This window comes from Paroedura picta, chromosome 5 (assembly GCF_049243985.1).
Source record: "Paroedura picta isolate Pp20150507F chromosome 5, Ppicta_v3.0, whole genome shotgun sequence".
NCBI lineage: Eukaryota > Metazoa > Chordata > Lepidosauria > Squamata > Gekkonidae > Paroedura > Paroedura picta.
Genome location: NC_135373.1, coordinates 112006298 through 112029634, shown reverse-complemented (window position 1 = coordinate 112029634; position 23337 = coordinate 112006298). Strand labels below are relative to the sequence as shown.

The 23337-nt window shown below is 50.6% G+C and overlaps 1 protein-coding gene across 2 annotated transcripts; it reads right to left on the bottom strand.

The window, feature by feature from the left end:
* Positions 1–527: 527 nt before the first annotated feature.
* Positions 528–19939, bottom strand: SINHCAF (SIN3-HDAC complex associated factor). 2 transcript variants are annotated; one of them, XM_077339936.1, is made up of 6 exons: positions 19757–19939; positions 9988–10138; positions 8430–8529; positions 7578–7704; positions 5872–6022; positions 528–3497 (listed from the first exon to the last, which is right to left on the bottom strand). In XM_077339936.1, exons 2-6 carry the CDS (start codon positions 10113–10115, stop codon positions 3335–3337), a joined length of 669 nt encoding a protein of 222 aa, XP_077196051.1. In that variant the 5' UTR covers positions 10116–10138; positions 19757–19939; the 3' UTR covers positions 528–3334. The 2 variants fall into 2 exon arrangements, with proteins under 2 accessions (XP_077196051.1, XP_077196052.1); XM_077339937.1 differs by lacking the exon at positions 19757–19939 and adding an exon at positions 17801–17913.
* Positions 19940–23337: the final 3398 nt, after the last annotated feature.

Sequence of the window (23337 nt, the reverse complement as noted above, 5' to 3'; positions counted from 1 at the left end):
ACACCATGGTTTGTAACTGAACCACACCCCCTGGCCCAACTTCGGAATCCATCATTTGCCTGTAATAGAAAACCTCAGTTGACTGCACCTCCCCCCTTAAAAAAAAGAGAAGGGGAAGTGATTGCACAAATAAGGCTGAGACTTTTCCCTGTTCCTATCAGTTAATGCCACCCTCCTCCTCCTCGGGGAGGGTGGTATGTAAATATAATAATAATAATTATTATTATTATTATTAATGTTATAGCTAGTTATATGTAATGTTTCCTGTATAGTTTTTCAGTTCTATGTAAACCGCCTTGAGCCTTTGGGGAGGGCAGTATATAAAAGTGAATAAATAAAAATAAATAAAGCAGCAAACCAATCTGCCATCACATCGGTACCAAGCCAGTTTGGCCTTTGTAAAACCAGTTTTTTTTTTTAAGGTAAAAGCTCTCCTGCAGCTGGATCTCTCTCAGTGTAGTTCTCAAATAGTTCAATGGTCAATTCCAAGTGGCAATGTTTCTTTAAAAACAGACAAACAAGTGTGCTTATTTTTCTAAACAAGTCTAAAGTTTTTATTCGTTACCCTACCATTAAAAAAAAAACATTTGGATTACAAGTGTATGAACAATATAAAAAAAGTATAAAAACCAAGTTCCATAGATTTCTACTGCATTAATACAAAGTGCATAACTACATACAATTCATCTTGCATTACTACACTGGGAGGAGGGGGGGGGGGGAGAAGCAGTCTGCCACCGGGGTCTAGCAATAAATAAATAAATACCGAAGTGGAAGAGATGAAGGAATCATATACATCACATCATACTGTAATTGTGGAAGGTAGCAGAGCCAATGACCCTTCGAATTCTAAGACAAATAATGTAAGCCAACAGTAGAGACAACAAGTTGTCTGGGGCTTTTGTCTGCATCCTTTAAAGGTTACCAGGTAAGCAGGACTGCCAGGTAGCTAGTCAGTTGCACATAGGTCTATTCGATCCTCCCTTTAGAATATTTCTCCTATTTACAAATGGGGGGGACAACATCAGAGGGGACCCTATAATATAAACACAAGGTAGGAAGACGAGCATTCCAAGGCTTTTTTCCCTGACGACAGCAGCTAAGATTTCATTGTTCAGCAAAAATAAAAAATAAAACCTTTATGTGTACTGCAGATTATCGACCCCCCCGGTCCAAAAAGCCCAGTCTAAATCCTCGCGCTAACAAAATTCAAACAAAATTACGTCTGTATGAGTGAAAGCAGCAGCGTATCTCCTCTCTTCCAAAACACCAAAACAGGCACACATCCTGTTTGTACCATCCAAACAAACTTGTGGACATGTATTCAAATTTTGGACATCTCAATTTCAAACAAAAATAGTCTCTTAGGTATGACAGGTGGCATGCTGAATTACTGGGTACTTTCTCATCTGCATCTATCCTCTGAAACAGGGGTAGTCAACCTGTGGTCCTCCAGATGTTCATGGACTACAATTCCCATGAGCCCCTGCCTGCAAACGCTGGCAGGGGCTCATGGGAATTGTAGTCCATGGACATCTGGAGGACCACAGGTTGACTGCCCCGGCTCTAAAATATGGAGAAATCTAGGGCTCATGGAAAGGCCTGTATTGTCATGGCTGACTGTCTAAAGATCTGTCTTCAAAGAAAGCACCAAAGGCAGTAATTTAAAAGGAACAAGACTTAAGCAGCGTCAAATGTAGAGGGAGGGGGTCAAATCTGCAGCTCTGTGTCAGAGGCTGGCCGTAAGATTAAGAGAGGGACTAAAGGCACTTCTGGGGGATGAGGAAGTGAGAAAGGGGTGAGGTGAGGGGGACAGTGGTATTTGGGCCTGAGTGGTGCAGCAGACAGGACAAGGGTCAGTGGGAAAACGGACAGGACTGTATTGTTGCCTGTGCTGACTCCTAGGACACGTAAATAATTTTGATGCATTTGGTAAATCTGGAAAAGAAAAAGGTCATCCAGTTGCAAGGAAAGCCCTAAAAGTAGAAATAAAGAAAGGAAATGCCCCAGATACGTGGGCACACATTCATAGAGGGAATAGGTTACAAGAAACAGTCATCTTTCCTCACACTGCAACGTGAGAATCTAATTCTCCTTCGATCATGCTTTATAACAGGGGTCGGGACAAGCATTTCTGCAGTGTCCTTTCCTGGGATAAGTCGTCAACCCACTGTGTGGAATTTCTCTCCTGAGCTTTTTGTAAGGCGGGGATCTACAGCTGACCTCCATGGTTTTCCGTCAAAATGGAGAGAGATTACCATTTCTGAAGAAATCTGGAAATGGGACGCCCAAACAACAGGCTATCTGAAAAGTCTTGCGAATAATAGAAATGGCTATTCCCATGCTGACAGTTTATTTTCGTGCAGTTATTTAGCAAACTGTGAAACTACACAATGGTAATGTCTAAGCACTTTTTCCAGACGAGAAAAACCTATTCGGTTGGTGGGGAGGGAGGGGGGGAGAGAAAGGACTTGTTGTATACTTGGTGTTAATTTCTCACTGGAATCCAACATATGTGACCAATGTTCGGTCTTCAAAAGGTGAAAAAAATCACAAACAATCCCCACCCCATTTCCCTCTAACTATATGCTGTCACCTTAATGCCCAAATGATACATGTGCTGCACATGCAAGGTGGGGGGACATCGGCCCCTACGCCGACGACCCACTTCGGAACCTACGAACACAACGCAAGACGGATCCCACCCTCCGTCCTGCTTGACCAGCTGTATCCTCCACTGGCCCTGCGCTCCAGAAGACGTAAAATGCTTTACCAACATTGGGAGCCACAGCAATAAAAATGTAGAGCCCCCCAACTTCGTAAGATATACATAGCATATGCCCAGTGGACAAACTTCGATACCCAAATCCATGCCCTGATAGTTGCGACAGCTCAAAAGTGATTCCCCTTGGAGGAAAAGAAAAGGTCGCTGGTTGTTTTAAGCATACATCAACGCAAACTTGGCTGTCTGGACAATAAATGTACATCACGTCCATATTTTAATTGTACAGCATCACCGAGCCTCGGGCCCCTGAGCCGCCGAACAGCTGCATGGCTGGACCGAGAGGCCTGAGCAGCAGCATCCAGCTTAACTACGTGTCCCAAATCCTCTTAAATATTATTTACAGCCTTTTCAGCAGGGATACGAACAGATTTCTGACTGAGGGGAAGTGAAGCCCTTAGAGAGACCCACTGCAACCTTAAACGGTTCAAGAGGAAAGGGGAGGGGAGCAGAGTCTTTTGGCAGCATGGCAGGCCTCCGAAGTGAGCAGAGCATCACCTTCAAGCCTTTCCAGAGAGAAAGAGATTCCGTTCCTGCCGTCAGGGGAGGGAGTCACCACTCCTCCTGGTTGGAGACCGGGGGAGACGGGGGGCCCTGGGGCTCTGGCTTCTCAGCAGATGACTTCTTGTTTGTGCAGCAGGGCTTGAAGAGGTGAGTGTCTATGAGGACTTCTCCGAAGCGCCCTTTGTAAATTATGCCACAGCACACTTTTTGCCTGCAAAAGAAAAGGAAGCGCGTTAGGGAGCATCGCCCGCGCACACGGAATTGCACAGATCGTACTACGACCGTCGAGGGAGGACTCCAGCTGTAAGCTCTCTTTTGAGACGCTTCAATAATTTCCACACAATTCGCACCCAGGGCATACAATTACAAAATAACACCCTCTTTGCTGTTAAACCTTTGTTTAAGGCTCTTTTAGTGATAACTTTCTCCAAGGGTGTTTACATACACCCAACTTGGTGCTCGAGAGTCCATCAACATGTGCCCCTAAATCTTTGGGGTGCTTTCCTTGGCTGGGAAGAAGAAGAGTTGGTTCTTATATGCCGCTTTTCCCTACCCGGAGAAGGCTCAAAGCGGCTTACAGTCGCCTTCCCATTCCTCTCCCCACAACAGATACCCTGTGAAGGAGGTGAGGCTGAGAGAGCGCTGATATCACTGCTCGGTCAAAACAGTTTTATCAGTGCTGTGGTGAGCCCAAGGCCACCCAGCTGGTTGCATGTGGGGGAGAGCGGAATCGAACCCGGCATGCCAGATTAGAAGTCCGCACTCCTAACCACTACACCAAACTGGCACTACACCAAACTGGCTGGGAAGTGCAAGTGTGTGTCACCAGAGCCACCTGCCAGACCAACCTCCCCACTCCCCAAGAGATTGGTGCAATTAGCAGATAAACCCCGGAACCAGGCAGCTCTATTCCGCTTCAGAGGACGGCTGTGACCCACAAAACTTCTCGGTGGCGTTACTGTAACCAGCCCTCTCCCCTGTTGCATACAAAGGAAGCCCAGCCAATCAGGGTGCTGCAGTTCTAAGGGCTAAGCGACACCATACTAGAACTGCCGCAGATGTCTGGAACCTGGGTCAGCAGGCCATCCGCGTAGGGCGGCTCAGAACTTAGGGTTGCCAGCTCTGGGTTGGGAAATACCTGGAGACCCTGAGGGTAGAGCTGAGAATGGGCGGGATTTGGAGCAGGGAGGGACCTCAGTGCATTATGATGCTACAGAGACCACTCTCCAAAACAGCCACCTTCTCCATGGGAACTGACCTGTTGCCTGGAGATGAGCTATAATTCTGGGGCAGCCCCAGGTCCCACCTGGGGACTAGCATCCCTATCAGAATTGCTGAAAAACATTCCCACCAGAAAGAGCGTAGTTGTTGACAGTTACGCAGCAGATGAGCCACATGGAGGGCAATTTGGAAGCACCCAGCAGCATCCCGGACAGCAGCACAGTCTGTTCCCCCCCCCAGGGTGCTTTGTGACCTGCCCGGTGGCCGGCCCCTGGACTTCCTGCTCTAAGTTTGGGGACGCATCAGGACAGGTACCTCTGCTGGGCTGCACAGGCGTTTTAGCCGACTCCAAGTACCGAGCAGGTTGCTGACCTTGAAGCCAGACTAAGGCACATCGGGAGAACTGCCTGCCTACTGCCACAGCATCCGCCTCCCACCCAAGAGTGCGTTTGCACTGGAGGGGAAGCAGCCCCAGCAGCATGGCTTTGTTTTCAAGAGGACATGAAGCCCCGTGACCCCATTCATGCTCAGCATGCGACCCCCGGCTTTGATCTACTTACATCCGGAAAGGCCACATTGAGTCATCCACTGTCGAGGGCCGGCTCTCTAATCGCGGGGAAGGCGGAAGCGGGAGAGCCTTGTAATTAAGAAGGTGCCTCATTGCAACACCAAACATGATTTTCACCACTGTCTACAGTTCCACTGCCGCCATCTGCTGTGTTTTTGTCTACATCTAGGATGGCAGCCAGCTTCTGAGGAAGGCCCCGCTTTTTGGTGCTTAAAGAACTCACCGTTTTATGACTGCACAGCACTGCCCAAGCTCATCGCAGCTTGGAAGCTAAGCAGGGTCCGTCCTGGTTAGCGCTTGGATGGGAGACCACCAAGGAAGCCCAGGGTTGCTATGCAGAAGCAGGCAAAGGCAAAACCACCTGGAATCATGAAGTTGGAGGGGACTCCCAGGGTCATCTAGTCCAGCCCCATGCACAGTGCAGGACTTCTGAACTTCTCTTGCCTGGAAAGCCCCATGAGGGGCCACCAGGAGTTGCTTTCGATTCAACGGCACTTCCCTATGACTGTTTATGCGCTGGAGGTTTCATGTCGGGCTGCAGGATGGAGTTTTAGTCGTGGCAGGTTGCCCCACCTCTTCCTGCACCCACACGGGGGAGAATTTGGCCAAGTGCATCTCATCTGCCCCCGATTTGTGCTCCTGCACGGGAGCTGGGGCAGTGAAGTTCCCAGTGCGTAAACGGTCTATTATATTATTCACTATTATGGCCCCAGCCCATTGCTGGCATTTCAGGAATCATGCATTATCAGCATTAAAGATCAGAGGATGCACAGAAAGTTCTGAAAATCGCTTTTACCTTTTCCAGTACGTGAGATCCAAGAAGGAGAAGACAGGAGTGCGGCTGGAGCCCGGAGGCATCTCGGCGTCTGAGCCGTCGTCTGACTGGTTGCTATAGCAGGGCGACTGGGCCGGAGAGGCACTTGAGGTGGTGCTGTGGGCATCGGAGTCTAGGAGGGGGGAAAGGAAGAATCACAGGGGTGACCCGGGGTCTCTCCCCCTCTCTCAATTCCCACATGCACAAGTCTCACGGAAGGAACACAGCCCTGACTTCCAACTGGAGTGCTTTCAGGATTCACGAGGCCCATAGCACCAGAGCCAGTTTTAAGGATTCATGGAGCCCTAAAGGTAAAGGTATCCCCTGTGCAAGCACCGAGTCATGTCTGACCCTTGGGGTGACGCCCTCTAGCGTTTTCATGGCAGACTCAATACGGGGTGATTTGCCATTCCCTTCCCCAGTCATTACCGTTTTACCCCCCAGCAAGCTGGGTACTCATTTTACCGACCTCGGGAGGATGGAAGGCTGAGTCGACCTTGAGCCGGCTGCTGGGATCGAACTCCCAGCCTCATGGGCAAAGCTTTCAGACTGCATGTCTGCTGCCTTACCACTCTGCGCCACAAGAGGCTCATTCCTCTGTACCATCACCCAGATCCTGCACATATTAACTTTAGAGAAAAACCTGTAATGTATCTAGTACTATACTATTATCTGGTTTTTCCTTCAAGGGACCTTAGGTTGATGTTAATAGGATTATGCTGTTTCTGTCCTCACAACTGAGTGTGAATTTCATGGGGATATTATTGTGCGTGCACAATGACCCTGGCAAACAGCCGTTGTGTCCCGAAGCTGCTTAGAATAAACTACACCAAATGGCTTTGTTTTTTAAAAAATCCTTCTTCAAGGCTACAAACTTGGCTGGGTTTTGTTGGCCTGGATTTGTGCTGATTAGATAGCATTTAAACAAATTACACTAAGAGCTTAAGCAAGTGGAATTGTGCCAGCAACATTATAATTTGGAGTCCTCCAGTCAGACCCTAACAACTACAAAAAGAAAAGAAGCCAAGACACCCGAGCAGCAGTTAATATGTACGCCGCAGGAACGGCCAGACAGCCTGATGAAATTTAACTGCAAGGACTTCCTTAAAGTCAGGGTTGACAAGAAGGAAGAAGAAGAGTTGGTTCTTATAATGCTGCTTTTCTCTACCCGAAGGAGCTCAAAGCTGCTTACAGTCGCCTTCCCATTTCTCTTCCCACAACAGACACCCTGCAAGGTGGGTGAGGCTGAGAGAGCCCTGAGATTACTGAAGAAGAAGAATTGGTTCTTATATGCCGCTTTTCTCTACCTGAAGGAGTCTCAAAGTGGCTTACAATCTCCTTCCTTTTCCTCTTCCCACAACAGACTCCCTGTGAGGGAGGTGAGGCTGAGAGATCCCTGATATCACTGCTCGGTCAGAACAGCTTTATCAGTACCATGGCGAGCCCAAGGTCACCCAGCTGGCTGCATGTGGGGGAGTGCAGAATCGAACCCAGCTCGCCAGATTAGAAGTCTGCACTCCTAATCACTGTACCAAACTGGCTCTCAAGGGACAGGAGGTGCGCCTGACTTCTGCTCTCATCTCCTGCTAACTGTAGGGCAGTGGCAGCTTTTCGGGATTTGGTGCCTCTTCACCTTGTCCAGGTAAAATGGGTCAGTGTCCATTTCTTAAGCGTAGAAGTCAACCTACTGTGTCGTTTCAATTCCTTCTGCAGCTTGTTTATTTGACTGCTCTTCATTCTGGTCCCAGAGAGCGTTTTCATCTTCTTTGGCTTCAGCGTCGTTTTAAGACTTGGTCCGGCTCTTATATCCACCACCTGAAAGACAGCCCCGGAAACATCACCATTCCATCTGGGGTCAGTTTCTGTACTGTGTTCATAGACTCGCAAGAGGCAAATCTGTTTTGCTGCCACCTACCAAGGGTAATTTAGAGTGCATGGATTCCCTCAGATTTTCCATCCAGCCCTTTGCTGCCCCTCTAAATTCACTCCCGCACACATTGAGGTTGTTATATGTAAGGCGGGCACAGAATCTAACATCAAGATTAAAGCTTATTGCTCCAAAAATCTGCAGTAAGATGCATATGCCTAATGGGCCTAAGACTGTGATACCAATATGCACCAGACCAGTGGTCCCCAACCTTTTTGGAACACTGACCTACAGGTAGTTCAGCGGTGGAATCAGCTGCCTAAGTAGGTGGTGAGCTCCCCCTCACTGGTGGTTCTTAAACAGCAGCTGGACAGATACTTATCCTGGATGCTTAGGGCTGATCCTACATTGAGCAGGGGGTTGGACTAGATGGCCTGTATGGCCCCTTCCAACTCTATGACTAAAATATCTGGCCAAAGAGGAGGTGAGCTCCCCCTCGCCGGCGGTCTTCAAGCAGCAGCTGGACAGATATTTATGCTGGATGCTTTAGGCTGATCATGCGTTGAGCAGTGGGTAGGCCTGTATGGCCCCTCCCAACTCTTGGATTCTACAAACTCCTAATTTACTTGGAATGGGTCTTTGGGTGCCCTAGAAAGAAGTGTTGTCAACTCACATGATTCCAGTTCTTTTTTGACCCTGCTGGCAGCTTTTTCCACCTTTTCACCAGCAGAACGCAGGCATTGCATATATCCCCTGAGCGAGCTTCGTGAAGACTGTGGAGAAAAAATGTCTTGGCTGAGTGGTTTTATTACCTTTCTGATAACATCCGAGAAGCAGGGCAGATACGATCGGCTTTTCCACAACAGGTACTTTACATTATGTAATGTAGGTTATAACATTTTCAGATAACTAGAAAAACCATGCCATCCTCATTAAGGTTATGAAAAGTGGTAATATAAGCTTGTATTAGAAATATTCTCTTCTCTTTCTTTACTATTATGTGTTTCCATTTTAAATTATGCATTGGAATTGCTGTATGCTTCCTTTTTTCTTGTGATAAGGCCTTATTGGAAGCCAATGAATTACTATTAAGCGATAAGAATGATGGATACCAATGAATTAAATTATACTGAATATTAGTATATAAAGGTAAAGGTATCCCCTGTGCAAGCACTGGGTCGTGTCTGACCCTTGGGGCGATGCCCTTTAGCGTTTTCATGGCAGACTCAATACGGGGTGGTTTGCCAGTGCCTTCCGCAGTCATTACCGTTTACCCCCCAGCAAGCTGGGTACTCATTTTACCGACCTCGGAAGGATGGAAAGCTGAGTCAACCTTGAGCCGGCTGCTGGGATCGAACTCCCAGCCTCATGGTCAGAGCTTCAGACAGCATTTCAGCTGCTTTACCACCCTGCGCCACAAGAGGCTCTTCATTAGTATATATTATATAAGAAACAATATCATTATGTGAGTTTAAGAATCTGTTGCCCCAGAGGGTCGGACCAGAACTAAAGGGTTGAAACACCCGGAAGAAGTTCCTGACAGTTAGATCAGTTCCTCAGTGGAAGGGGCTTCCTCGCGAGGTGGTAGGTTTTTCTTCATTGGCAGTTTTAAAGCAGAGGTTAGATAGCCACCTGACAGAAATGCTAATTCTGTGAAATTAGCGTGTCAGTGCTTGGCTCTGATGGCCCTTTCTTGCATGCCCAGGGAAATGCCCATCGCCACTTCTGGATCGGGAAGCAAATTTCTTCCAGGTCAGACTGGCCAGGGATTCTGGTTTGGTTTTCTTGGGGGGAGGGGGCATCACCTGGGCATGAAACTGGGGTCACTGTGGGTGGGTGGGGGCAGGTAGCTGTGAATTTCCTGCATTCTGCACGAGGTTGGACTAGATGACCCTAGAGATCCCTTCCCACTCTATGATTCTAACAATGCCTTGGTTTGGTAGTTGGCCTTTCATGAGGAACAGGCACAAATGCAAAGGAAGCCTTTTGATTTGGGCCCTTTTTTTGAAGCGGTTTTGCACGTGGTAAGGGAAGCCCATTCTCCCCATACAGAAGCACAAGCCTTTGGTCGGGCAGCCAGTGGCCACTCGCAGCATCAAATGGTCGGGGTCCCTTGAAACGGGAGCCTTTGGGGAAGGCGAACAGTGTGCTCGGGAAGCGGGTCAAGAAAGGGCAGGATCGCTCTTCCCCCGCCGACTCGAGAAAGGCAATGCAGCCACTGGAACTCTTACCCAAAACAGTTCTGGAAGTCCTTCTCATAGCGCTTGCTGTCGGTGAAGCGGGAACTGGAAGACTTTGCCCGGCAAATGCAGCAACCTTCTAAGCTCCGGTACATCTTCGGTTTGTGGAACCCAAACATCTTCCGCTTCCTCCTCCGTTACCCTGGCGAGGTCAGGCAAACAACGGAAGAGTGAATGTCAAGCAAACAGGGAGGACGCCACGGAATACAGGCAAGCACCCCCTGCCACCACCCCTGCAAACACCTACGGCAGCACAGCGTCCGCCTTCAGATCTGCCCGACGGAAGATGCGAGAGCAGTTCCGCTTTGAGGGGGCCCAAAGGCAGCTCTGCTGATCCCCAGCAGTCACTTTTTCCTCCCACGGCAGAGGCATCGTGGCCAATTCAGTCCGACAGACAGCAAGGTGACCCTAGGTGCCTCGCGTCAAAAGCCTGCCTCGTAATTGCAGAGCAGACTCATCGCCTCTGCTTAATGTGACACGGCACTTCCCGCGCAAAATCTGTAGGCCGGATCCAAAGGACTCCAAGCAGCAGCAGTCACGAGGTCTTCCCTATACGCGGTTAAGAGAAGTCGTTCCGCTGTACGATGGCTGCAGTCCACAGCAGCTCTTGTGCCACTGTGTGCGTAAGGGACTGCTTGGGGAGGACTTCTTCGATTTCCCGTTTCCTTGAGCAGTGCTCCAGCCAGAAGCATGACCCTCCCCCCCCCCCGTGTACAGAGGTCCCCTTCTGATTGCTAACTGACACGTCTGCATTCAACTCAGCACACTATAATGGCACATTTCCACTCTATAATTTACCGTGCGGCAAAATGGAGGTGCAGCAAGCCAAACCGTGGCATGCTCGCCTTTAAATCTCAGTCAGTCCCAACCTCAAAACCTGCTAGCAGTTATCGCTAACTGCGGTTAGAATCATAGAATAACAGAGTCGGAAGGGGCCTCATGGGTCATCTAGTCCAACCCCCTGCACTATGCACGACACTCACATCCCTATTGCTTGCAGCATCACTGACAGAAGTTGACAGAAGTTCCCCCTCCACCCTGACCTGCTTCAGTTTCCCACTCCCCCAAACAACATTATTTTTCTTGTGAAATTACATCACACACTCTGCTTTTATGGACAAAGTCTTCTTGCAACAGGAATCCAGTTGTTTGCAAGACCAGTTCACCACCAGCTAGTCACTTAACAAGTACCCTCTAACCCAGCTGCCCATGTCCGTCCCTCTTTCCGTGCTATATCCCCCTGACTTGGGAAGGTGCAGGAATCAATCCTTGTGTTTCAAGAATGCAAAGAATGTTTCCTACCACCCTGCTGAGTCTTGTCCCATGTTTAGGACCAGGTAACAGGAGAGACGGGAGGGAGGCAGACCTGTAGCATTGAGGGAGGGGCAGATTCCAGGAGAAGTCAGCAAGCTGTTTGGGTTTCTTCCTCCCCCTCCTGTGAGCCAACTAAAGTTTTCATCTGGTTCCTGCAACTGATTTTCCGTCTATCTGGAAGCAAGCCTTTAATTCTCAGCAGCACTGAAACCTAAGAGAAGGTGGCCAACAAGATGAGTTGATTTTTATACCCTGCTTTTCACTGCTTGAAAGAGTCTGAAAGCGGCTTATCATCGCCTTCCCGTTCTCTCCTCGCAACAGAAACCCTGTGAGGTAGGTGGGGCGGAGAGAGCTCCAACAGAACTGCTGTGTGAGAACATCTCTAGTATGACTGTGACTAGCCCAAGGACTGTGACTAGCTATGGAGGAGTGGGGAATCAGAACCCGGCTCTCCAGATTAGAGGCTGCCACTCTTAACCACTACACCAGACTTGCCAAGTGGGGCACCTCTACCAAAGACTTCAGATATCGCGTCTGCTGATCTACCTTGCTTATATCTCATGCAAACCTCGCTCATAATAAGAGGGCAGGAAGGGTCTCGAAAAGAGGATGCATCCCACTGCAGACTCCTGTTGCTCTCTTGTTTTCCCTCTCTTAGGGGAGCCAGTTTGGTGTAGTGTTTAGGAGTGCGGACTTCTAATCTGGCATGCCAGGTTCGATTCTGTGCTCCCCCACATGCAGCCAGCTGGATGACCTTGGAATCACCAAGGCACTGATAAAACTATTTTGACCGAGCAGTGATATCAGGGCTCTCTCAGCCTCACCCACCTCACAGGGTGTCTGTTGGGGGGAGAGGAATGGGAAGGCGACTGTAAGCGGCTTTGAGCCTCCTTCAGGTAGGGAAAAGCGGCATATAAGAACCAACTCTTCTTCTTATTATTTCAGACTACCCCCCCCCCACTCTTGTTTTACTCTCTCACCCGTTTTGTGTATAGATCTCTTGCACCAGCAGTTGCTCCGACTCTACAGCACCCTTGCACACCGCCACCACCCAATGTTTATGATGTTAAGGCGGCCTTATCAACAAGTGACCCACCCCGAACTCCTTGACATGTTGAGGTCAACACGAAGGAGGTAGAATATTGATTCCCAACATTCCTCACACTCCCCTTTCTTTCCCAGTTCTGTATTCCCCCATCATTAGATTTCACTTTAAAAATCAGACTCCTGAGAGGGCTATCTTGCTAAAAGATGGATTCAAAGGGGGAAGAAATCATACAACCCTCAGCACAGGTGACAATACCCACTAATTCAGAGGAACAACTCATGACCAGGGTCGAGATATTGGGGGGGGGGGGAGAACTGGAAAACAAGGATTGAGTGCTTCACCCCAAACCAACTCGCAAATTCCTAGGCACCCATGGATTTTGCAAATCTTTGTTAACTGTCTAATAATCTGCATGAGAGCACTCCAGCTTTATCCTGAACTACTTCCACTCTTCCAAATTTAACACCTGCCTCAACTAGGTGCTCAGGAGGTCTTCCAGCAGGCATTTGTTTGAGGCCAACCAGAGCCAGTTTGGTGTAGTGGTTAGGAGTGTGGACTTCTAATCTGGCATGCCGGGTTCAATTCTGGGCTCCCCCACATGCAGCCAGCTGGGTGGCCTTGGGCTCACCACAGCACTGATAAAGCTGTTCTGTCCGGGCAGTAATATCAGGGCTCTCTCAGCCTCACCTCCCTCACAGGGTGTCTGTTGTGGGGAGAGGAAAGGGAAGGCGCCTGTAAGCCGCTTTGAGCCTCCTTCGGGTAGGGAAAAGCGGCATATAAGAACCAACTCTTCTTCTTCTTCAACCAAAATCAGCAACATCTACAGGGCCCCTGCACCCTCCCAGGAATCCACGCACCCGTTCTGAACCTTGGACCTGTTCAATTTGTTACAGACTGTTGCCCTCTGTTGTAGTTGCTAATGTTAGTACCATTATTGTTGCAGTTCATTAATAGGTTGTATAGAAATTAAGTCCCATGTATTGTTTACATTCCATGTAAACCGCCCTAAGCCTCAGGGGAGGGTGGTAGGTAGGAAGTAAATAAATAAAATTTAGAAAACCTCTGGGATGGGGAACACGAATCTATCCTGCCATTCATGGAGGGATGGAGAACATGAAGTCTGGTATCCTATTTTGTTTCAGACAGGAGAAAAACAACAATTACAACAGTTGATTATAGTTAGGTTACCATCCAGCTGCATACACCTCCCCCCCAAAAAGTGTGTGTGTGTGGGGGGAGGGCAGGGAAGTGATTGAAGTACAAGGAGATTAAAAATGCAAACAAGAATGGACCATATCACTGGCTTTCTGACAACGCAACTATCCACCAGCTCTATAAATTGTGATCAAGTCTCCATGCAGGGCTCAATGTCTGGCAAGAAACACAAACAAAAAAACCAGATCCCTGCTTCCTACAACTCCACCAACTAAACTAAGTTTCTGGTGTTGAGAGCAGAAACAGGGTTAAGATCCCATTCCTAGTTATTTTTTCCTTTGGGAAATTTACATGCGGCCTCCCCCAGGAGGTGATCAAGCCAACTTAGGATGAAAATAACAAAAAGATGCGAACTAAAAAGCAGCCAGAAATAAAGCCAAGCGTTAAAAGAGCAGGACACATCGGTGGCGTCTCCTCTTTACCACTGCAACCAGAAGTGATGCCGTCACGCCCCTGGTGATACTCTCCCTTTCGGACAGAATTCCAGATTTTACCATAAAGTGTTAGCCAGAAGCTAAAACGTCACTGGTGATCTCCCCCATTTCTCCATCTTGCTTCTACCGCCCAGCTGGGTGCCAGTAAAAACGGTCAGGAAGTGGGCAGCAGATGTCCCACCAAAGCAGGAAACCTGGCATCCCTGAAACAGCCGGTACAGATAAAACAGTTCTCAGGCCAGGAGCCGTCTATAAAACAGCTAAAGGTTGAGTGGAAAAAACCCTAGATTAGAAGCACGTTAACAAAAAGAATCTTTCAACACCTAAAGGAAATATCCCCTGCTATGATGATTACCTGGTACCTAAAAGAAAGTAAGGTAGGTGTCAGGTGAGCGTCACATGGAAGGACAATCCAAAAGCAAGGTGCCACCACTAAGAAAGTCATGTCTGCTCACTGTCCACCTAACTTTTGCAAGCGGGGACAAAAAGAGCAGGGCCTCAGAAGGGGACTCTTAATTATCAGGCTGGACAATTCCTTGGCCAGAATCCAGAGGCAAGAAGCAGCCCTCTGAATCATGTCTTCAAACAGATGGGCTGCCAAGTGCAGATCTTTCAACACAGGTGTGAAACAATCTCCTAAATCCAGCTCCATCCTGACTTCTGAACCAATTTGTTAGGACTTTGATAGCCCCCTGTACATGTTTTTTTTTTTGGGGGGGGGGATGGGATAGAGAGAACATTATTGCATATTTCTTTTAATGACAAGTCTACCAAAGGCCCAAAGCAGATTCAAGATAACCTCTGCAATCGCTCACTCATTTTGGTGCTATTCATATCGCAGCTACGATATCTTGAATGCTCCAAACAGCCATTCCACCACATACTCGTTAAGTATTCCAGAACAGGTTGCACGAATGCTACCAGAGGGATGCAGACGGCGGCCACCTGGCACGCAACCACCTGTAACAGAGAGCTTACATATGCACTTGCAGAAGTATTAGACACTCCTTGAATTATCCATATCTGTTTCAACCCACGTTGAGAATGACACACGCTTCCTAATTCCAGGTTCTGCTGCAAAGGAAAATTAACCTGCTCCAAACTGAAAATATAAAAAAGCCAGTGAGGCTTAGTATGACTTAGGGCCAGACAAAACCGGCACTGTTTTTCCAGCATGGGGAATAGTCAGGAGAGACGCTTTCCACCATCCGCAACAAGTCTGCAGTGGTAGGAGACAAAGAATGAGAAAAGCAACCTCTGTGTTGCAGAGAAAAAACATTTAGCTGTTGGAAACAAGGGGCTGGCTAGGTCCCAGAAAGCTCCTGACCATCACGGCCCAAGCACCTGAGAACATCAAAACCGAACAGCAATGAAGATACAGTTGGGTTCCTACGACTGCCTGCTTGTAAAGTACGTTTAAATATCCCAAAGGCACTTGATAATCTTTCATTCATTCATAAATAACCAAATTAGGAAGGCCCTTTTAGATGCTAATGGAAGGGCCACTGTCTGGGATGCAGTTTAGATTTCAATGTGCTCTGAAGATAAGAGTATAAAAAAACTGGAATTACAGTAGGATAAGCAGGATCACAGGGCAAGGTGGGGGTAGAGAACAATGGGAAAATCCACATTCCGAGTAATTCCCCTTTTATGATTCTTAAGGATTGCCACAGGCTAGCCCGCCCAGCCCACCTTACCCCCAAGACTCTCAGCTGCTGTCAACATGCCATGATCCTGGAGATTATTTTGTCCTTATCATGCAATTTAGAGATTGGGGTAGGGGGGAAGTTGTTGATTTACAGTCACATTTTTCTGCATACCTGGGGAGGTCCCTACAGTCAGATATCCCCTTATCTGCAGGTGGCTTAATTTTACTGCACGTGGGAGGAGGCTGCAGCCGCTGAGATCCAGTGCAGTAAAGAGAAGTGGACTCTGACCTGGAGAACCACATTATATTCCCCATTCCTCCTCCACATGCAGCCAGCTGGGTGACCTTGGGCCAGTCACAGTTGTCAGAAAAGGCCCTGGTCCCTTCCCTTATGCTCATTTCTTTGTCCGGAGTTAGTTTTGTTTGATTTTGCCCAGTGTTTGGCCAGCGTGAGGAATCAGCATGCATACACTGCAAGGGCATGCACGGCATAGTGTGACCAGGTGGGAGTTCCAGACCTCTGCAGTGCAAGAGGCCTCTCAGCCTCCCCTCCCTCACAGGGTGTCTGTAGTGGGGAGAGGAAAGGGAAGGCGACTGTAAGCCACTTTGAGACTCCTTTGGGTAGAGAAAAGCGGCATAGAAGAACCAACCTTCTTCTTCAGTCATATCAGGGCTCTCTCAGCCTCCCCTCCCTCTCAGGGTGTCTGTTGTGGGGAGACGAAAGGGAAGTCAACTGTAAGCCGCTTTGAGGCTCCTTCAGATAGTGGAAACTGGGGTATAAAAAACCAAGTTCTTCTTAATGATCCTTCCAAACTATGATGTTCCAAAAGCCTATCACACTTTCAGCCAATCAGCCTACTGTCATGTTTAGCCAAAATATTTATTTAGGATAGGATGTTGTGATGCTGTTTACTCATTTGATGCTAATTTGCTTTCTCCTCATATCTGTACTCGTGATCCCTATTCTGAGGAAGTGTGCCTCCACGTGAAAACAGCCACACTGTTCAGTTATTCTGGCCTTAAAAGGTATCATAACCCAAAATGCACCAAGATGGAGCCTGCCCATGAAATGTTTCCTACGTTCTCATTCAATGGGTTGTGCTGCAAATTATCCAGCTTCATTGTAACTATGAAAATTCCGATCACAGGCAAGCAGCTCCGTCTGAGCCTCTGACCCTAGTCAATAAAATGGCACCAACTTCAAAAGGGTTTGCCCCTGTGAAAATGACTGCAGGCCGCTGTGAAACGCATTGCACATTAAGAGCACTGTGGGGAATTATAGGCACAGCGACCAGAGACACTGGCAGGCATACGATGCGTTCAAAACACTGCCTTTATTTAACTACAGTAAAAAAAATAAGAATTTGTTTGCAAGATATTGAGCTTTGCATAAGAACAGAAGCAAATACATGCACGTGTATACATCCAGGTCCTTATTTTGAGTTTACAAGCTAAATTTTTCAATTAACAGGAGCCCACAGGGTGTGCGTGAAAGATAATCAGAGATGTATATAAGACAGAACAATTAAGAGGATTTAGGAATAAGAATCAAGACATGTTTGACCCCACGGTGCAGATGCTGACTTGGAATTATGTGTGTGATGGAGCATATTTATATACCGCCCTCCCCAAAGGCTAAGAATAATTTATTTATTCTCAAATAAATGCATCCCTAAATACCTAGTAAATACCTGCCAATATCTAAACAATGTATATCTTATAGAATCCCCAAAGCTTCTGTTGCACTATTAAGGAGCATGTGGGACGACGGCTCATCCCGAAGGAGTTTTTTTAAAATCTAATGTCCATTTCAGCCCAAGTGGACTGCACATGGCTGTCAGAGGCAGAAAGGGGCAAAAGACACACATTCAGTGTTAGGACAAGAAGGGCCCTAGGCCATCTTGCCCCTCTGGCCATGTGCTTAAGGGAAGAGGGACAAGAAACAAGGGGGAGGGGGGTTAAGCCACAAGTGGGCTGCCTTCCTGATGGGCCTTTCCCCAAACAGCAACAAACCCAGAAGAGAAACATCTCAAGCTGCGGACATCAATCCCCAAGAGCAGGAGGCAGCGAGATGTACGTCAACCAGCAGGGCCAGGAACAAAGACCACCCACCCTCCGCAGCCCCCTCCACCAAAGGCGACCTACTTTTCAAAGCAGGCCACGGAGCTCCCCGCTCGGGCCCAGGCGGGCGCCAGCAGCGCACCATGCCATGCCAGGGCTCCTGCGCGCTCCCGCCCCAACAGGACCAAGTCCACCAGGAAAGATGCCCCTGCCCGCTCCGGGTCCAGGGCCTGCCACGAGGGCTCTCGCCGGTGTCCAGACTTGCTCGACGGCTCCAGGGAGGCAGGCAAGACCAGGCCACGGCTGCTCTCCGGGCATGCTCAGACGACGCAGGCAGGCCAAGCGGTGCCCAGTGGCTGCGCTAAGCACATCGCGCCTGCATGCCCAATGCGCAGCGTGAATGGCACCCAGACAGGCAGAGGCCGGCTTTCATCCCCGGGGGAGGCCCCTCTCTCGCCAGCTCCCGGCACAGGACGCGGCCATCGGGGTCCCCGCGACCGGCACGCCATCCCCGGAGCGGCAGAGACCCCCGCCCGCTCAGGGAAGGGGACGCTCGTACCTCCCCCTCCCCCCGGGGAGAAGGGCGCGGTTCCCGAGTGGCCCTGAGCCGCCGGCACCGGCCGGGACGCGGGAGCGGCAAAGTTTTACTTTCGGAACAAAAGAACCGCGCAAGAGGCGTTCGGGAAAGCGCGGCGCACAACTGCGACCACCCACGTGCGGTCCCGCCCGCCGAGGCGCCTCCTGCCGCGGACGCCCCGCCGAATAGGCACGCCGCCTGGGACCCCGTCGGGCAGGCAGAGCGCAGGCCAAGTTGCCCGCCGTGCAGGAAGGCGCCCGTCCTCCCCCGCCGCCTTCGCCCCACCCCCGGCACTGGCGGAGCCCGGCGGCCGCATGCGAGGCGAGCCCTTTGTTTTCGCGGCGGCGCCCGCTGCTGCTGCCGGCCTTTGCCTACGTGCGGCGGGACCAGGCGCGGGCGGACGGGCGGGTTTCTCCCGCGGAGAGGGGTCGCCCTCCCTGGGCGCCGGAGCCCCCAAAGGCACACCGGAGTGGGGGGGAGCTGAGATCAAAGTTCTGCCCGGGGGGGGGGAAGGGGCGCCGCTTCCTGTCGCTCGCTCTGACTGCCGGAGTAGCGGCCGGCCAGCCGGGCTCGTCTCCCCCAAAGCACGCTGGACGGAGCCCCGGTCGGCCGGCCGCCGAGCAAGCAAGCAGCACGTGGCCTCCCCCCTTCCCGGGTCACTCCGTGGCGGCGCCGGCGCGGATAGTCCGGGTCCGCCTTGCAAAGGCGACACTTCTCCGGACCGGCGTCGCAGGCCGCCGCCTGTGGTCCTCCTCCCCCTTCCCGGGAGGCGCAGACTGGCTCCGCCATGGCTGGGGCAGGCGCTTCCCCACCGCTCCACAGGTGTATTGTTTGCAGAGGGCTCCCGGGCGAGGCTCCGAAACGGGTCGCTCCCGCGCGGGGGGCTCCGAGGCCCGCCTCGCCGCCTCCGCAGCAGCCCTGCCCGCCCATTGTCAGTACCCGCGCGCCCCCGGTCCGCAAGGGACTTGCAATCTGGCCGCTGCCAACTTTTCCGAGCGAGCCACCTCCAACTCGGGGAATGCGGCGCTCCGTGCAATGGCTGCAGAGCGAAACTCCGGATTTTGCAAAAGAGCGCGAGCGCCCAGGAGCCGAGAAGCGGCCCACGAGCCCCACCGCGCCACCATCCCCCCCCCCGACCCACGCCTGGGCTCCCTCTCGAAAAAGTCCGCGTCAGCCGCCGCATGCTCGCCCTGCAACAATGCCAGCGGCGTGGCGGAGGCGGCGAGTCTGCCGGCCGGTTGGTTTGCGCGGCACTTTTTGTCCCGGGCCCATTCTTTGCAGCCAGCGCCGCCTTGCCAGCTGCCCCGTCCCGGCGGGGGCAGCCCTCCTCCCCAGGCGAGCAGCTCGCTTCGGGGAACAAGGAGGCTCGACCGCAGAAAAGCGGCGATGAGGAGGAGGAAACTTGCTCGCCGGGCGCCGCACAGCCCGGCCGACCCCTGCAGCCCCCCGAGGCAAGCGCTTACCGCCCGCAACCCGCGTGGCCGTGCCGTGGTGCGCGCGCCGCAACCTTCCCCCGTCGTCCGGCGCCTGTTGTGTGTCTCCGCTGCAAGCGAGCGAGCGAGCCCCGTCCGGACTCTGGGGCTCAACTTCCCTTCGCCGTGCGCATGCGCCGTTCCCACGGCTCCCCTCTCTTCTCAATCGAGCTGCTTTGCATACGCGTAGCGTTGTCCTTTTAAGGCAGAGAAGGGCCGAGCGAAGCGGCCGGCCGAGGCCCGCGCCTGGTGACGCCACCGGCTGGCATCCCCCCCGCGCGCGCCCCCAGCAGGCTGCGGGCGGCTCGGAAGCGGCAGGTGATGCGCCGGTGGGCTCGCGCAAGTTTGCACGCGGCGTGCGGGGCTTTGCAGTCATGCAAAGGCCGGCCGGCCAGCCGGCGAGTCGTTTGCGCGGGACGCCCTGGCACGGCGCGAGGGGCTCTTCGCTGCCAGGCACTCCAGCCGGCATCTCTCGTCGCCCGGGGTCCCGCCCGCCATGCTGGAGCGGCTCTCTGGGAGCAGCCCGGCCAAGAGCCGCCTCCCGCCTTCCCACGAGGGGGGCTTGCTTGTGGGGGCTCCCCGCGCTTTGCAGGGCGCCCCCATCAGACTCTCATTCCTTGCAGGGGGATGGTGCGTGGCCGCCCGCGCCTCCTGCCTGACCTTGGGCACGGAAGACTGAAGGAAACAGCAGGTCGCTTATGTGGATTTTCTTCTCAGAGGATCACTCGCCCCCTCCTCTGTCCCGGCATGGCTCACAGCCACATCTGTCTCGCTTGCTAGCCCAATCCCCACATCTTTGCGCCAGCCGTTCTCTCACAGCCTAATCCTACTTCGCAGGGTTGTTGTGAGGAAAAAATGGAGAAGCCCCCCCCCCTAACGTATGCTACCCATCGTTTCTTGAGGGAGGGTAGGATGGTTTGTTTTTATTGATGGAATTAAAGTATTTATTATTCCACCTTTTCTCCTGGTTCAAGGTGGCTCCCAGTAATAAGAACAGAACCAAATAAATAAAATATATGTGTTTATCCTGGGATTATATAGTGGTTGAGCCAGTGTGGTGTAGATACTAATCTGGAGTTTGATTCCCTGCTCCTCCACATGCAACTAGCTGGGTGATCCTGGGCTAGTCGCAGTTCTTGTAGAGCTGTTCTCACAGAGCAGTCCTGTCAGAGCTCTCAGTTCAACCTGCCTCACAAGGTGCCAGTTGTGGGGAGAGGAAAAGAAAGGTGTTTATAAATTGCTTTTCAGGTAGTGAAAAGAAAGGTATAAGAAAACTAGCTATTAATAATAATAAAATATAATAATAGCACATCGGCAACAATTTCAACAGTAGCTATAAGATGAACAGAATATTACAACTGGTTCAATTGAACAAAATTGTTGATAGCAACAACAGCTTTAACAGAACCCCAAGGGAGGTCAGATTCATGGGGGGGGGCATGTCTGGAGGAGGGGACCCCCGGATGTTGTTGGGTCGGATTAGCCTCGATCCAATGCTACATGGAGGCAGGCCATGGCATGCCACTTCTGAACGTGTCTTGCTCTGAAAACCCAACAGAATCAGCTGTGACTTGATTGCAAAAAAGGGGGGAAAGCAAGAAGAAACCTTTCCTAAATCAATTCAGGGGAGGAGACATATTGCTCTGAAGCAACGGGACCAAAGTTTGAGCCCCATGATGCCACTAGACTCAAACCTGTTTCCTAAATAAGTACAAGATCAAAAGGTTTGGTCTTGGCTGCTTCACCTGTGATGGAGCAGGCATGTTTCCAATGTGTCAGTGCAGGAAACATGACAAGTGTGACGGGGAGGGGCGAAGTGCAGGAGACTGCAGAGAGTGACTGTTTGAGCAATGGGCACTTGCAGTAGTCCAGCAATTGCTGGTTCATGCTCATAACTTATTTACACGTTTCACAGAAACATGCTGCAAATACAGATAAAAGCCCTTGGCCCTGTAAAGTGTGAAAGAGTGGAGGGCAGGGCATGGGAGGAGGGAATTCAATTCTGCCGGCCCACTGGTCCATCTGACTTAGAATCCTCTGTCAGGGGGTAGATCACCATTTCTTTATATTCCTCTTTTGCTTTCTCCACCCACCCAGCTGTCCTTCCTTTCTCTTTGTTCCCCTTCTGCAATTCCTTTGCAAAACAAGGAGGGAGGTACTGCCTTTGGCTCTGCCTCCTGCAGCAGCTATTTGGGTGGGGCACTAGTTACCACTCCCCACTTCCCATTCCAAAGGTACCTGCAGGCTCTGAAAGGTTAGGACCCCCTGCTCTGGACCAATGGGCAGTTTCTCTCTTGGGTTTTGGGCAAAGAAATTGACCTCTGTAACGCCTGGGCCTGTCTACGTGTGAAGCATGAGTTCTAGAAACTTAATAAATAATAATAATAAATAATATCTCTCAGCCATAGCCCCTGAACCACAGCTCCATGCAAAATTGATGCTTTTGGGTTAAGGAGCCCCCTTCAAAGAAGAGAGGGTGAGAAAGGAAATGGATGACGTTCAATAGCAACTCTAGCTGCGGCCAAATGGTTGTGCAGAATTAGCAAAACTTCTGACTTTTAGAACAACCAACAACTGTGCTCCATCATAAAGAGTTTGGGGAAGTTCCGAAGAAATGCACTCTGTGAAATGGAGGCCTGTTTTGCTGGCACGGGCTCATGGGAATTGTAGTCCATGAACATCTGGAGGACCACCGGTTGACTACCCCTGCCCCAAATAATGCTTTGGGCATTCAGAGTCTAGACGTCAAGGCCTAGTCTCCCGGACTTAAACCTACCAAAGCACTTGAGAGATTAACAGGCTATGATTTATTTTCTTCCGACTGATGTGCTTCCTTTAACAAGTTTCTTCTTGTTTGTGACACTGAATAGCGGCTGTGGTTTTGGGCAACCAGGAAAGGCATGTTGTGCATCTGGGTAGTTCAATTAATCTGTAATTTTTTTGGGGGGGGGGGAGAAGAAACTTCACCCTTGTTTGGGTGTGGATAAATGCAGGCAACATTTGCTTCAGGAAACAGCCTAGTCTTTATACTAATAGAGGGCTTTAAAGCCATTCCGCAAGGTCATTTCAGGTAGAAGAGCTAAATTAAAGTCCAGTAAAATACAACCTTTCTAGAGTCCGGACTCTGGTTAAGGGAGCTGGAACTTCCAACAGCTTATTCTCTGGAAATATTTCTGGTCTTTGCGGTCTTTTTTTTTTTTTTTTTTGGCCATCAAGTCACAGCTGGTTTATGGTCATGCCTTGAGCTTTCAGGTCAAGAGACTGCTTGCCAGGTCCTGCCTCCTGGTATTCTCTGGTGGTCTCCCAGCTGCACTGGTTGCCAATAGAGTTCTGGATCAGGTTCAGGGTATTGGTAGTAGCCTTAAGCCTTATGCGGAGACCAGGCCCTGTGTATCTGAAGAACTGCCCCTCCCAATATGTGGAGTTGATAGGGAGGGTGGCATCTTTAACACTTAGCTGCTCTTAATATTTTGAGCAGTGGCCTCCTGGGCGGAGCCAGTCCTGCCTCTATTTTCGGTCCACAGGCCAATCAGGACGCACACAGCAAAGCTATGCAAGTCCTGATTGGCCCG

What these genes read in the sequence shown, in the direction of transcription:
- SINHCAF (XM_077339936.1), bottom strand. Translation starts at nt 10,115, where the DNA reads ATGTTTGGGTTCCACAAACCGAAGATGTACCGGAGCTTAGAAGGTTGC. An exon ending in GACTTCCAGAACTGTTTTGG is followed by an intron (nt 8,530 to 9,987) that starts GTAAGAGTTCCA and finishes TTTTCTCCACAG; the next exon opens with TCTTCACGAAGCTCGCTCAG. An exon ending in CAAAAAAGAACTGGAATCAT is followed by an intron (nt 7,705 to 8,429) that starts GTGAGTTGACAA and finishes GCTGTCTTTCAG; the next exon opens with GTGGTGGATATAAGAGCCGG.